Source organism: Anguilla anguilla, chromosome 3, assembly GCF_013347855.1.
Source record: "Anguilla anguilla isolate fAngAng1 chromosome 3, fAngAng1.pri, whole genome shotgun sequence".
NCBI lineage: Eukaryota > Metazoa > Chordata > Actinopteri > Anguilliformes > Anguillidae > Anguilla > Anguilla anguilla.
In genome coordinates, this window is record NC_049203.1 from 54,019,141 (window position 1) to 54,034,806 (window position 15,666).

Consider the following 15,666-nt stretch of genomic DNA (forward strand, 5'->3'; position numbering starts at 1 on the left):
TAAATATTGACTATTACAAACATATGTCTGCCCGAAATAAACTTTAATTTGATTTGATTTAATCACTTGGCTAACCAGGTAATAGACCAAATGTGTTATCCCTATGTTAGTAATAGGCAGAATTATAACTCATCTTCGAGCAAATGTACCTAGTCTGTCTAGCTTAAGGTACTGGAATTGAGCTGCGAGTGTGGTCGTCCACAAAGTTTTATCCACAACAGACCCTTTTCCAATTTTGTTTTCGGCTTGGGGAATGGAATAAGAATAGCGCCCCCCTCTCCCCCCAGATGTTCAGGATGAAGTGTTTGACCTGTTTTGTAAGTTCCCCAACAACACCTCCAAAGACGCTTTGTAACTTGTAGCTAAAGTTTTCTCCGCTATCCCTGTCAGAGCTAGCTAGATGTCAGAGAAAGTCGTATATAACAACCATTTGTAAGCAGAAATTGGTGGACTGCAGTGTTAATTATATTATGCCAACGGGCAATTTGCTACTCTCATCAGAAGACTTTGATCAGATGTTGTTATTAGCAGATGTAGCTAAATGTCCAATGAGAAGAATTATTAATTGTGGGGCTGGAATATGCCCTGCAGGAAACCCTTAAAATGCCGAACTCTTGGTGCTATATACATGTGGGCTATGCCCTGTCAAGGTGTAACACACCTGCCATCCCAATCTGAGATTAAAAGTGGGCTGGAACCAGAGAGGCTGGAACACTACAGTTTGAAATATGATAAAGTAATATGTAAATTGTTTAAACCATAATGAAATGCCATCTCTAGTTGAAATGTAAATTTAAAATAAATGTAGCATGCACAGAATATGTGACAGAAGTGGATGGTTTGATTAATTTAACTCCCCGTTATGTAATGCCACAAACTTCTCCAGAATTTCTCATAGTACGTTACTCTATACACAAGGTTTACATATGTTCCTGTTCAAAAGCTTTTGAATATCTTATTCTTTACGCAAGACATTGTAGGGAGAGGGTAAACAACATTTCTGTGGGTCAGCACTAAACCTAGCTACTGAGCCATTTCTTGTTTGCTACATCAGGGTGACAGAGGTGGTGGTCTCTGGGTCCTTCCCTCTGTTGTGGTGTCAGCACATACCAATGAGATCAATATGGATGATGAAGGCACAGCAGCTTTTGAGGCTTCCTCCAGGTGTGTGTAGTGCAGAGGTGTACAATATCTTATCTGTGGTTGCAGGCTTTTATAGCCTCATTTTCATAGTTTACATTATAGTATCTTTACAATGTCTTCTTAAAAAAAGCACATTAAAACCATGAGCATTTCCTGAATCTGCAGATGAATTCATTATCATCATAAGTTTTTTAAAGTGTGTAAGTTAATCATCTTTGAACTTTTGTATTCAAATAAAGTTTATTCAAAATTTTAATGCAAATCCAGTTTAATCGTGGAACAATTTGACAGCTTAGGGGTTCAATTCTGTTTCATTTTAATTACAATTAGCCTTATCATTCAGTGTTTTTTTTTTTCTTTCTAAGATATCACCAAGATGAACATTCTAGGTCTTCTGGGGTTATTTTAGGGGTGACGGATGTGGATATGAACTTTAGGGGTTATTTTAGGGAGGATGAATGATCGATGAATGACCCCCCCCCCCAATTTTTGTAAACATTTCTGTCCCTCCGTTTCAACTTCCACCAGTCCCCACTAATATGTATACATACATATTTGTTCCTCAGATGTATTTAGTAAGTTGTTGTAATTTTGGGAGTCATCATTGCACTCCCATCTAGTGGCAGTTTCTCAAATGTCACTGTATTAAATGGACTTCATTGATGATTTGTTTTAATGTCACATTTTCAATAAATTCACTGTTGTTTCTTTGGACAATAAAAATAAAACCATGTCAACATTTGCCAATGATGGCAACAGTAAAGTATAATCTAGCAATATATGTTTATTTTTAATCTCATGATTCTCATTATCTGAAGGACTAACCATTTAGACTTGTTTCACAAGTGCGGGGAATATACATTGAAAAACAAGGACTACTTTATTTTACATGTGCTTGTGTGTAGTTACATCTAAACGGGACAAAAATAATTAATGAATGCTTTTGTTTCACTGTGTGTGATGTTGTCTGGTGCATTTAGCTTCATTTATTAAAAACATAGATACCTGTAGGAACAGCAGATCACAGTCCTGTTTACTCTCTCTCTCGCTCTCTTTCTCTCTCTCTCTGTCACTCACTCACGCACACACACACACACACACTTTTTAAGTTGAATGTATTAACATGAATACACTTTATTGCTATTAAAACATGAACCACGTTATACACAGACAGAGGACCACATTGAAGACAAGATATTTGACAAAAATAATCAAATAAATAAGTTAAATAAATGAGGCAATACATTACTGTGGCATTCAGTCTGCTGGAGAGACGAATTGGTTTTGGCTGAGCCGACTGGTGGGGAGAACACACGCACCTTAAAGGTGTGCTGCTCTCCACCAGCCGGCTCAGCCGAGACCAATCCGCCTCTCCGGCGGACCGAATGCCACAATTACAAAACAAAAACCCACAAGAGTATGGAACAGATGGACATAATAACATTTTGGGAATGCAACCAAACTGCATGTCACAACAAAATATTCAACTTGTGATAAAAAAACCTGAAAAAACAGTTTTTCTAAAAACTGTGAGAGAAAAGTAGGATCAAAATGGAAACATTTTATAAAAATAAACATGGCCCATGCTTTATAGTTATGTATATTCTTTAAAATATAGCTTTCCACTATTAATTTCTATGATACATTACTACTATAAATAAGGTACAGTCATATTATGATTCTTTTTGTTTTACAAAAACAGTGAAGCATTTATGTTAAATCTTTACACTGCCAATATTTAATATTTTAAAAGTGTCTGCCTCCTCACAAATGTCCTATTTAATTTACACTATTTACAAGTTGATTACATAATCATACACCATCATAGAGATGAAAAGCAGTGAGGGGCTTTTCCTATGTTTGTATGCCCAGTCGCCATTCCAGTGAAACAAGACTAGACAAGACCAGCCTAAACCATCTCCGACATACACAGAGGATTATAACCCACCAGCAGAAGAACCCATGTAATCTCTACTGTGGAAATCCAGGAAGACAAAGGTGAATACATGGCAACGTGTAAGACAGACTGATATGAAGAACGTATGGCACATATGAATCTCAACCATGCCAACAACCAGACTAGGAATCAAGCAGGCAGAAGCTGAATTAAATTGTAAATAATTACATGGGCTTTAGAACTTTGTAAACCTTTATGTGAGTCGGGTCTGTCAACAGGATATAGGAAGAGACAGAAAAAAGTGTTCAGACAATGAACAGGTGTTTGCTTTATTAAAATACATAAAAAACTACTTTTATGTGTGTTTCTTCAACAACGGATAAACAGTACTTAAAAAAAGAGCAGCGTCAGGATTGGGGGCGGAGGGGGAGGGACTGGCAAGGAGTGAGATTCTTTTGAAAGGAAGGTGATTAGTGTAGAATCAGAAGCTCTTTTCTGTGATATAAAATCATTTAAAAAGGGCACCACAGGGAGGGCTATTTGGACCTCCTTGCTCTCCTTGTCAAATGTGCTGAAACTGCAAAAACCATTTCAAAGAAAACAGTGACTGAGCATGACGTGTGCTGAGAACAGAATTCAGTTGATACATATGGGGAAAACATGTAAGCTGTACATATTCCAAGCTTACTCACCTGCGGCAGCCTTTTCTTCTAGAATGAGGCAGATATTGTTGCATTAGATGAGGTGCCAGGTTTGTTTTGGGCATGTGTCTTTAAGCCTGTTTCCGTGCCTTGTGAAAATTAGTGTACAGATCATGAGACAAGTGCCAAGCCAGGCCCAGAAGGTCAAGGCTTCACTCCCACAAAGAAGAGCAATCGGTCCCTACTGAAATGGATGAGCCATGAGTTTGGATTTCTGCTACATTGACTGCCCTGAGCAGGTGTGCCTTACCTGTGTCTCCACTTCACATGTGCGTGCATGTGCATCTGTGCCTCACAAATAATGCAGTCCAAACATGTGGCCATTTAAACATTTTCAGTGACACAAAGTCCAATACTGTGAATATACTGTACGCATTGAAGTTGCACTTAAGACACTTAAAGATTGTCCAGATACCCAGTGAAGCACTCTGTATCATGTCACAATGATCAAAGAAATGTACAAACAAGCATATCACCTGACCCCACCAATGCTTATGCGCAAACTAATTTTACAGAATCCGCTACTTGATATTTTTGTTGAGGACAATTTTTCTCAGTGCTCACTGGATGTTGGATATGTTATCCTAATAGTCATGATCATATTCATAATAATCATTAAGATAAATATTATTTTTTACACAAAACAGTTTCTCCTTTGCAAAGTAAAAACAAAACAAAATCAGACTTAATCAGTTTTGACAAAGATAATACTGCACCCTGTAGCATCAAGCCATAGGTCTCACTTATAGCCCTGTCCATATTGCCGGTCTGAGAGTGTTTTTATGTGTGTCTATCTGCACATCTGCATCTCTTGTGTATGCATTTGTGTTGGAGGTCCTAGGTCCTAGGTCCCAGTCCAGTTTTTACTCCTGCACAGATGTGGTGGTGTAAGAGGGGTTCTGTGAACTCTGTAGGGCCAGTGGTGCAATTCCTGTGCTGATGCAGCCTCTGTAAACGTGTCAAGGAGCACTTGCTTCCCGTCCCAAGATGCATTGTAGCAAGTACAGTTATGGGAAATAATGTAAACAATAAGTCAGTATGGTGACACTCAGGGCAGGGAGTGCACCCACTTAACTTCAGACTGTCACATATCAGCTTCACTGGATGTGTGAGGGAATGGAGCAAGAAGAGTGTGTGTGAATGTGTGTGTGCGTGTGTGTGTATGTGTGTTGGGGGGGCATGGATGCACATGTTCTTCGAGGCCCCCCATAGATAACAGAAGTATGAGCCTCACTTCGTTATCAGGGTCTTGATGGGGCGGTTGAGGGAGCCTGCAGTGGTGGTAGCAGGAGGAGGCCCAGCCTGGAGGCCAGAATTCTTGGCAGGTAGGCTGCTGGAGTGGCCCATGGATTCTTCGGCGGCACGTAGGAGGAGCGTGTAGTTGATAGCCACCTCTTCCACCTTGCGCAGAAGCTGCAGACGCTGGGCCTCCGAGCGTACTCCACGTACCAACTGGATGAAGGTCTGTGTCAGGCCGCATAGTACCTGGAAGCTGGCGGTGACGGCATTCAACATTCGCGAGGGGCTCTTCTCCACCCCGGCCACCCGCCGGCATGATGCCCGAAACTCCTTGAAGCGAAGCGCTAGCTCCTGTTTGTACTCAGCTAGCCGTGATGACTGCAGCTGGGGCTCACCCTCTATGTGGGGTCCGCCACTAGCGCACTGCCGTAGGATGGCCAGCAGCTCGTTAGCATCAAGCTGGGCGCTGAGGAAGCCGTCGGGAAGGGAGAAGGTTTTCCCCTGCAGAGCTTGCACACGCGCCAGGCTGCCCTCCAGACTGCTGCAGGCTCGTAGGTCAATATCCTGGGTCTGTGGCTCCTCCTCTTCCTCCTCCTCCTGCTCTACCTCCTCCTCCCCGCTGCAGTCCTCTGCATTGAGAACTTGCAGGGTCTTGCTGACCACAGGCATAGAGTGGGCATCCAGCTGCATACCGGGCAGCACCTGCAGGGGAATGGAGTAGGACAGCTCATCCTTCTCACTGCTCTCGTCAGCCGCCTCGCACTTGCGGTAACAGAAGCAGAAGGAGCAGCACTTCTCCCTGTCATCGTTGTCCTCACTCGGTAGTCCCAGCATTACCTCCGCTGCAGCAGGTCGCCCTTCCCGAGAGGGCTCCTCCCCCTGGATGGAGAACACGCCCTTCCTCTTCCCATCCCTTATGGTGGTATAGCATGGCTCCACAGGGGTGGGAAGCCTCAGGCCTGTTGCCCTCACCCGCTCCATTTCCTTTTCTAGACTCTTGGATTTTGGCTTAACCTCAGCATAGAGGGGTGCATTCTCATTGCCCTCAGCCTCCCCAATGCTGTACCGCCTCTGGAGCTTTTTGTACTGTGGAGCACCCAAACATTCAGGGCGGGATGTACAGGTGGGCAAGCAGGATGCCGCTTCCCCCCGAGGCTCTCGGGACTCCAGGCTGGAGGAGCGTATTCTGGTGGTCTTGATCTCCAAGGTATGAGGTCTCCTGGGTCCCTCAGGTAAATGTGACACCTTAGTTACTGCTGGCGGGGTCTTTGAGACTGCCCTTTCCCTCCCTCTGCGCTCGGCAGCAGATCCCACTGGCGTGTCAGGCAGCCGGATCCCCCGGCACAGCCTCTTGCAGTCGCAACTGCGCCGCTGCTCACGGGAGACACCGGGAACCTTCTGCACGGGACTGGAGCGCAGCTGGCAAGAGCAGGGAGTGCCCCCGGGCACTGGGGAAGGCCCCGGGGGCAGGAACTCAGCCTGTGCTGCCTTAGGTTTAAGCAGCTCTTCCAGGAACTCCAGCTCATACTGACGCACCTTCTGCAGCTGGGCCTGCCGTTCATCTGTCTCACGGCGCAGCCGAGCTGGGAACGTAGCTGAAAGCAAGTTCCGGAAGCTCAGGAAGGGGGCAGTGCGCTGCTGCTTAGGGCCCCTGTTGTTGCCAGCACTGCCACCACCGTGTTTCTTGTGCTCCACAGCAGGGATTGTCGCAGCCTTGTCTGCGTAGCTAGTTGTCAGTGTGGTTTCTACCAGCATGGGCAGGGCTTTGGGTGCTTTCTGTGTCTCATTGTTAGCTTTTACCTCCGTCTTTACATCTGGCATGTCTTTGCGCTCTGTCTTTTCTGGACGTGGAGAGTACCTTGGTGGGGCCAGGAGGCTTTGCTTGGGCAGGTTGGGTTCTGGTCCCCGCGTCCCACCCTCTTTGCTGCTGGACAGCTGCAAACCCTTGGCTTTGGCACGCAGACGCTCATCATCTGTTGGAGAGGAGGAGTGGAACACAACCACCTTCTGCGCCTGTGGGTCCTTCAGCCTCAGGGGAGGCTTAGGGTCAGGCCGCACTGGGCATGTACAAAACAGGTCATCCACTGGTAAGGGACCTTTGTTGTTAGTGGTTGAAGGCTTGGTGGTCTTACTGGAGGCAGTCTCGGCATCTTGGCACATGTTTGTTAAGCAAATTTTTGCAGAAACAGCTTTGTCCACAGGCAAGAGTATCGGTAAGGCTTTGTTGGTAGTTTCGGGGCTAGAAGCACTGGAAACTTTGCCCTTCACATCCACATGGGAATTGAAGCTCAACTGGCTTTCTGGGGGTCCAACCGCCCTCTGGTCTTTGCTAGTCTGGCATATCTCTCCTTGATTGGCTACCTTCAGTTCCTTAGCAGTCTGAGTGGAGGGGTCAGCCATACCCCCAGGGGGAGGCTCTGGCTTAGGCTCCACTGAGCTCGAGTTGCTCTGAACCGGAGCTTGTGTCCGGCTCTGCTCCACTCTGAGGCTGGGGCTTGGGGTCTCCTGGCTGGGGGTGACTATCAGTGGCACGGTCTTGCTGAGTATGACAGGTTTGGGGGGGCAGGTGGCACGCAGTTGGCCCAGGGACAGGGCACCACTGCTTAGAGTTTGAGTGGTGCAGGCAGGGATTGTCAGGGGAAAGTCACGGCGGCTGAAGAAGCGCTCCTTGTTGATGTGGTGGGCCAGCAGGTATGTCTGGTTTTGCTTCATAGCCGAGACCATCTCAGAGACGTCTGTCAGCTCAGAAGAGTTGGTCTCATGTCCAGAGTCCAATGATGACTCAGGAGTTATGGCCGCCAGCACAATTAGCCCTGCAGGGGGGAGCATAGGTCACAGTCACTCAAAGAATATAGTTGGTTCAGAGAGAAGTAGACACATGAGTCACAATGATTAAAAAAATAAGTTACAGAATTCATGCTGCTGAACAATAGGTGGACATAAGCTTTGTAACAATAGAAAATGTGTGAAACCACAAGAAAGATACTACTATTTAAGGGATAGAAATATTTCTCGAACTCTGGTCAACAGGAATTTTCATTGTTTTCTCTATTCATTTGCTCTGGTAATTAAAAAAAAAAACGCACCACTATACTGACTGCTCAATTAGTCAGTTGTTTAAAAGGTCATTACATATGCAGCCTAACTGTCAGTGCCTCATTTGATACCAAAATTCACTTTGGAAAGGATAAAGATTAGGATTGGCATTCAACTGACTTTCAAGGATACCTGAAACCCTGGTATAAACATAAGCTAAGTAACGAAAGGTTGCAAGAAAGAACCCTTATTGCAAAAATAGGAGCCTTTGGTACTGAAAGAGGGTCTCCTAAGGCTACTAGGGTCTCTGGCCCCTAATGCTACTGTAGGGCCCCTGGTCATTGTCAGTGTGTCCACCTGCAGTTTGTGGGGGCTGCTGGTGATGTTGGGGGTAATCCTCAGATGCTGCCAGGGCCTCCAATGCCTGCAGGGTGGACACCAGGGCATCGTCCAACTCCTGCGCGTGGTCACGAACTGTCCGTGTGGCCACACTATCAATCAGTGTGATGGGCACCTCCTCCCGTGCACCTCCTCCTGCCGTGGCCCCACCCTGGGCTTTCTGGCCCCTCTTGGGGTCATCCTCATCAGAACTGTTGTCCCTGAATCCAGGTGGCGGGGCAGCAATGGCGGGAGGGGGCGGCCGCAGCTTCTCGCTCCTGTCCTCCATCTCCTCGTCCTCCTCATTCCCTGGGAGCGGGAGGGATGTGAGGTCCACAGCACCCCCCTCACGGGAGGCGCAGGCATTGGAGCAGCGCCGCAGGGCCAGCTGCTGGGCCCCACCTCCTCCGTTTACTGCCACCACCCCCTCAGCAGCCGCCTTCAGTTTGGCCTTGCAGGAGTCGCAGAAGAAGCGAGTGGGCCGCTGGGAGGGCTCTAGAGTATAGGCCCGCCCTCGGAACCCAGGGCTGTCTTTACTGTGCCCCTCGGGCCCTGCGATAGACTCAGAGCTCTTAAGTGTGGGGTCAGATTTGGTGCGTGGCCGGCCCATTTCCCCAGAGACAAGGTTCTCATTGATATCCACTTCAGCCTCAGCATCACCCTGTGCCTGGAGGTCCTGGAGCTGCTCCTGCTCCTTCAAGTGTATGTGACAGAGGCCCAGGTGCTGGGGCTCTGGTGGGCCCGCTGACCCCCGGGCTGGGTCTCTGGGGGGCCCCTCTCTCTCTTCTGAGCGCCGACCACTGCTGGACGTTGAAGGTGCATTCCGCTGGGCAACATGGGTGCTTCTGTAATCTAAAGATAGGAGTTATCACAACAGTTGAAAGGCAGAGAGTGTGTGTCCGGATGGAAAGACTATGGTACAGTCTGATGGTGGGTTTTCTGAGATGGATGTTGAGCTCAGTCTTGTGGGATGGAGGTGGAAGCTTGTAGGCTGGAGATGGATCCCATCAAAGTGGAGGAGTTGCCTGGAATTAGGGGTCCCAAACACACATGTGCTGACTTTGCCCAGGAGGTCATTTGATCACAAAAAGGCATGAGATGTCCATCATGTGTCTGACAGTGACAGATTTTGTCTCACCACAGATAAAGATGGCATGGAAAGAATAACTCCAAAATGTTAGTCAGGAAGATGAAGACCAACAGATGAACTGGGCTGCTTTTGCCTGGAGTGGGCCAAACTGTGATGGAGATGAGAGGAGAAGGGGCTCAGCCAGAGAACCACAAATGAAACTCTCCAGAGATGACTGTTAACATGACTCAATGGAGCTGGCCCAGTCACACATAAAGAAGCAGATGACAGTCCAGGGGGGTCCCTGCACACATTTATGGCTGTCACATGATGATTGGCTCTCCACATAAAGTGGTCTTTAATGAATGATACTTGCCTGAGAGACAGAAAGCTAGGAAATCGAGTCTGCAGACTTTCTCTTCAGTAACATGACAATACATGCAAATGTTAATCTATTGTTATTTTATGTCATGTTTGAGTAACATAAAAAAATGTAGCACAAATGACAATATCTTCAGAGGAGGAAAAATGTGTTTTCAGTTGTTTGGAAATGTGGATGAGTTTCTGCTATGATGACTGTTGAAGATAATACACATGGTGTTTGATGTTTATGTTTGACATTTTCAATCTCGCCTATTGTATACCGTAACTGTTCGCATGAGAAATAAACATGATAGCCCTGGCAGGGAAACAAATTATTCCTGATATGAGACCACACTAGCAGTGAGAACATGCATTAGTGATGCATACCCTGTACTTGTCCAGCATTATATATAAAGGAGATGGCTACTAACTTACCTGCCTTGATCATGTGGGACTGACCAGGTGTCCGGCAGTAAATGTTCTTCTTGGGGTCTACAAACAGTTTGTAATAGCCAGATATCAGGCTGGCAAAATTGGTGGCATCTGGCCACTCCATCAACAGGACTAGTGGCTGAGGAGGGAGGTAATGACAAAGGTTAGTATGATACAGAAGTATGAAGTGCAGCACACTGCAGAGAGATTTTTTGATGTGAAGCACCTCGTGGACCTGGCCTGCAACTCACTCATGTTTAACAGGATGAAGATTCTCTACAAGGGGGTGCTATTAGCACTCATGGTCCTTTGAATCAATGACACTGTGTGTCCTTGTTTTATTGACATGCCATTGGAAATAACCTTTTTTATGTATCAAAATGAGTTTTCCAGAAAGACTATAAAATCTGTAAACTCACTCATAGCCAAAGCATTTTCATCGAAGCTCACAATATAAACATTACATTGTGGTAAGACTGGAAAACAGGCAACTTAATTCAACTTCAGCTTATAGCAACCAATCTATTTTGTGGAAACAGGAAATCACATGTATTACCAATGACTATAGAAAGGTAAGATACGACTCCTGTGGTAGACCATATTTAGTAGTGGTAACAGAATGGCCAACTATGGATATTTCAAGAATGAAGTATAGTCTGCTTAACCAGTCTAGCCCAGCAGACTTTAGTTTCACATAGAATACCACCTTGGCATCCAAGATCGCCAGCTCCACCCGGGCCACACCCTGGTTCTCTCGGAACAGCTGGATCTTGGCGACCCGGCTGAACTCTGCCAGCACGGTGGTGAGGTTGTTCTTCAGGTCAATGACGTGGCTTATACCGTGCCGTGGCCCGACCAACAGGCTGGTAGCCGACTGCTTCTCGTCCTGTTGAGAGAAGAAGAGCGAACTCACATGCTGGATAGACAAGGAGGGAAGATGCGCGGACATGCTGTGAAATGCAAAAATAAACGACTTGTGTGCTGTGAAAGGTGTGTGTAATGTGTAATTTACCCTTGGCTGAACTATGAGATTTTGGATACCACAGGGGATTGGTTAGGGGGAAGACAGTGATGGACTATCATGGACACACATTCTTTTTTGCCTTTGTTGGCCACCCCCCCCCCCCTCCCCCCCCCCCAGACGGATGGTGTCCTAGGTGACTGCCCTTGTTGCCTATGCCTTGAACCGGCCCAAACATTGCCAGCATGCCAGCAATGAGTTTATGCTGCAGGTTTTGATGATTAGAATTTTGTGGAGAGTTGTTTTCCCCTACATGAGTTAAAAATAGTGGCCATTACCAGACCCACGGTGTGGAACAGGAGACCTCCAAAAGGTGGCAGTTCATTCAGTGCACGCATGTACTGTAACTTCCCCTGCAGAGGAGGTACCTGCAGAGAGAGGGAGAGAGAGAGAGATAATGTTATTGCAATGTCACCAATGTAACTCTGTGTGGCACTATTTAACTACTTACATAGTGATCTTATCAAAGCAGTCCTGTTTGACTTTATAGCCCTGTATGCTGGCCACAGTGACAAGCTTGTTTTTGGACAATGCCAGGGAATGACACTAAAAACATGTAATTTATTTCTATCTGGAAAAATTGATATCATAAAAGGTTTACGGATCGTCATTATGTTTCATGTCACCAATAACAAAACGGATACAAATCAAGATTAAGTAATGCACTGAAGGTGCCAAAGGAGGGAAAACCTGGCTCTCCCCCGTCTCAAAGGAAACATTTGTATAAATAGCATACATACGGGTTCTTGTGGCAATATTCAACAATTTAACCAGATGGTCACATACACATCTGGGAATATGCTTCATTCACAGCACCTCCATCAACTACCTTGCATCTTCCCCTTTCTGGTTTGTAATAATGTACACTATCTTTGATTCTAGTGCTATATGAATACAGTCCATTCAACAGGGATAACAAAATCCTACTTGGGGTAGGCTGGTGGCCATGTTTCGGTGATGGCTCACTAGTAGATTTTGATAGACATGCTACATAAAATTAATTTAAACAGCAATAGCTAATTAATTGTATAGTTAATTTATTTTTATATTGAGTCATTTGTTCTAAATTCCAGATTCCCACTAACTGAGAACTATATTGTGACACAAGACATATTATTGCTGTATGTTTTAATTTGAAAATATTTACTATATTGCCAGAAATACATAAGCATGTTAACATGGAGAACTTTAACATACAACCTATGCCTGCTCTCTAAAAGATGTAGGATGTTATACCACATGTGTACAAAGAATGAATGGTATACATCCAAGTGGTACAACAGTTACTTAAAGCTCTGTTCTACATCAGCCATAACATTAAGGCAAATCTATTGAGAACTGGTGTAACAGGCCTTTGGTTTGATTAAGTAAGAAGCAATAGTCACTGAAGTTTTCACTGAATGAGTTACTCAGTTTAGAGAGGAAGTGTAAGAAACTGGAATTTGTACTGAAATTGTTTGGGACTCCAGGAATGTTCCAAAGATAAGAATGTTCAGACTGTTCAGTGGCAAGGACAGACTGTTCTGTGTGTAAAAATATAAAAAAGCTTAATCTCAGTCTCTGGCTATCTACAGTGTGCTTGTACCATACCTTGCTGCCTGCAGGTGGGGGATGTTGGTAGGTCTTTAGCAGCTGGGAGAGAGTCTTACAGACATTTTTCTCTTTTACCAGTGGCAGCAGGGTGAGGGGAAGGAAGGGCTCCAGGCCCCACTCCTTCCTGGGTGAGAGAGAGAGAGACAAGGAGGGAGAGAGAGAGAGAGAGTGAGTGAGAGAGAGAGAGAGAGAGAGAGAGAGAGAGAGATTTCAAGTATAGTGGTTGGGAATGGTTGTCAATGGCAACAATTTTTAATATAAATTTTGCAAATTTGCATGTGTTATAAAAACGGTTCTACCACAGAGAAATAGTTGTGAATAATGGTTATATAACGTACTTCCATGAGCTGCTTTTACAAGCAACAAGCTTTAAACTTTGAAATACTGTAGCTTTTAATATTTTCAGCACACAATCCCTTCTCTCCAAAGGGTTTACATGTGTCAGTCATTTCTCTGTTGAAGCACACAGACAATGGCTAAAGGAGGGCACCAGGGATAAGATGCTCAGAGTGCATTTCAGCCATCATTGCCAGCTATAGAGAACATGCTCCTGATGAACAGAGAGGGCAGTGACACTCACTCCACGTGCTTGAGGGAGATCTTCTGATTGGGCCTGGCAGCCGACACAGTGATAAAGATGTGGAGAGCCGCCAACTTCAGTGTGATATCATTCTTCCAGTCCATGCCAAAGCGTTCCTTGATGACATCATTGCGGCTCTGTGGAGGAAAGGAAAGGCACATCCTTCAGTCAGTCACATTATATCTGACAAGTTCTTTTTTGTTCAAAAAGGAACACAAAACCAGGAAATAAAAAACTGCTATGAGGAATGAAGATAGTCAAATCTGAACTTTAAGGAAATCTTTCACTCTATATTGTATAAAACATTCATGGGTGGGTGTGAGATTAAGGTCCAGTAGGAATGGTGTGCACACACATTCACGCACACATTTTTTGAGCGTGATTACACATTTTTTGAGCATGATTATGGAGACAGCACCTGTATGTAGAGGTACTCAAATGCTGCCGGATCCCTCCTGAGCAGGTCGGCTGGGTCCTTGGGGAAGAAACAAATGCGGAAAAGACACTTCATCCCCTGGAAGTAGGTCCTCTGCACCACCTGGGAAAGGTGAGGGGGTTTATCCAGGGTAAGCCAGGTCAGCACCTCAAAAGCATATCTCTCCAGTACAGCACATTGTAAAAAGAGCCTTTCCTCACTTCATAGCTCCCAAGTTATACTCATACTTCACGCAAAGGAGAAATCATAGTATTCATTACCTCATCAAAACAGTCCATGAATGTAGGTAAATTCATTTTGGCCACAATATATATCATTGTGCAAACAGCACATTTGTGAGTGGAGTTAACCATAATTAATGTTGCACTATCCTTCATAGAGAATACCTTGGTTCATGGGGTTGTGCATACTTCTTGAAGACTTTTGTACACATTTGCATGTAAAGTGGGACCAATAAATCCTTCTATAAGAAGGATATGATTAAGATTCAGGATAGCAAAGGCTAGAACGAATGCCACACAGCCATGAGGATCCCTGTCCGTGAATGTATGAGCCATGTGTGACTGACTTGATGGTGTTGTTAAGAAGTGAACTTACATGTGACAGAGGCTGGTTCTCCTGCAGCAGATGCAGCCGGTGGTTTTGATCTAACCCGCCAGACTCCAGAACAAGAGCAAAATGCTCGATATAGCGCAGAGACAGTCGATCCTGCAGGGAGGAGATTACATCCTGGGAGAAAGGGGACCGAGATGTGTTTTATTAACCTTTCTTCATCTGCAACACCTTCATTCTCCTTGATCCACCTTGGTGAGAACCCTCCTTACGGCAATGCTGCAGGTGTACCTCTGATATCAGCTGTGTGAATCCCAGTGAATGAGACATTCACCACAGTATAATTATGAAAGCTTTTTTATTGTCTGAACATTACACTGTCGGTCTTTCTTCTCTTTTTCGTGAGAAAAAACAAATTTTTGTACAATTTTATTACAGCCTATAAAAACGAGAAAATTTGCCTGCTGTCAAATTGAGTATAGTGCATGGTAAGACATTCCTTAAGTATGTTAAATAAAACACAATTCACCGAAATAAGATGAAAAATGTACTTCTCTGAAAGCTTCAAGAGACATTCTCAATTAGTGTAATGCAAAATATCAGTTCATCAATCCCAGTCATTACTTAGGCAACTGTGCACTCTACAGTGGTTACAGTTCTGGCTGTTATAAGAAATGACCAAAGGAAGTCCATTGCTTAATTGCAGAACCAGGAGTTCCACTCACATGTACCATCAGACCTCCCCAGCTCATTCAGAATGCTGCTGCTAATTTGTCTTTTGCTAGCCAAATACTTGCACGTCACACATGTCTTTTATCTCTCACCATCTTTCATCTTGAAAATAAAGATTATTGGCTACAAAGCAGGGGAAGGCTATAAGAAGATATCTAAATATTTCGCACTGTCCAATACATCATTAAGAAATGGAAGGATTTTTAACCTTACTGTGTTTACAACCAACAAAGCCTCCTCCATCTTCAATCCTGCCTAATCACCCCAAGTAGGCTAGCGGACCAAGTTACTGTCATGCAAATTCATTATAAATTAAACTACCCTAATTTCTCACATCAATTACTCGGGACCATAAACCAGATATGTACAAATAATTTGAAAAGTGGACATTCTGTTCAAAACGTGGACATCTGGCAATCCAAGCTGGATGGCTAGAGGTAACGTTACTTGCAGGTCCAACAGAAAACAAGCCAACTTCGCGTCACTTTTCATTC

General features: G+C 44.9%; 1 protein-coding gene across 4 annotated transcripts in view; it reads right to left on the reverse strand.

Moving 5' to 3' along the window:
* Positions 1–3,002: 3,002 nt before the first annotated feature.
* frmpd3 (FERM and PDZ domain containing 3) overlaps positions 3,003–15,666 on the reverse strand; it is a 111,296-nt gene continuing 98,632 nt past the window's right edge. For 3 of the 4 annotated variants that reach the window (XM_035409189.1, XM_035409188.1, XM_035409190.1), the window contains 9 exons: positions 14,486–14,617; positions 13,871–13,990; positions 13,453–13,589; positions 12,870–12,996; positions 11,558–11,647; positions 10,965–11,144; positions 10,262–10,397; positions 8,374–9,246; positions 3,003–7,793 (listed from right to left, as the gene is read on the reverse strand). In XM_035409189.1, the coding sequence (XP_035265080.1) occupies positions 4,972–7,793; positions 8,374–9,246; positions 10,262–10,397; positions 10,965–11,144; positions 11,558–11,647; positions 12,870–12,996; positions 13,453–13,589; positions 13,871–13,990; positions 14,486–14,617 (4,617 nt within the window). In that variant the 3' untranslated portion in view covers positions 3,003–4,971. The remainder of the gene's footprint in view (positions 7,794–8,373; positions 9,247–10,261; positions 10,398–10,964; positions 11,145–11,557; positions 11,648–12,869; positions 12,997–13,452; positions 13,590–13,870; positions 13,991–14,485; positions 14,618–15,666) is intronic. The other variant, XM_035409191.1, reaches the window with a different exon arrangement.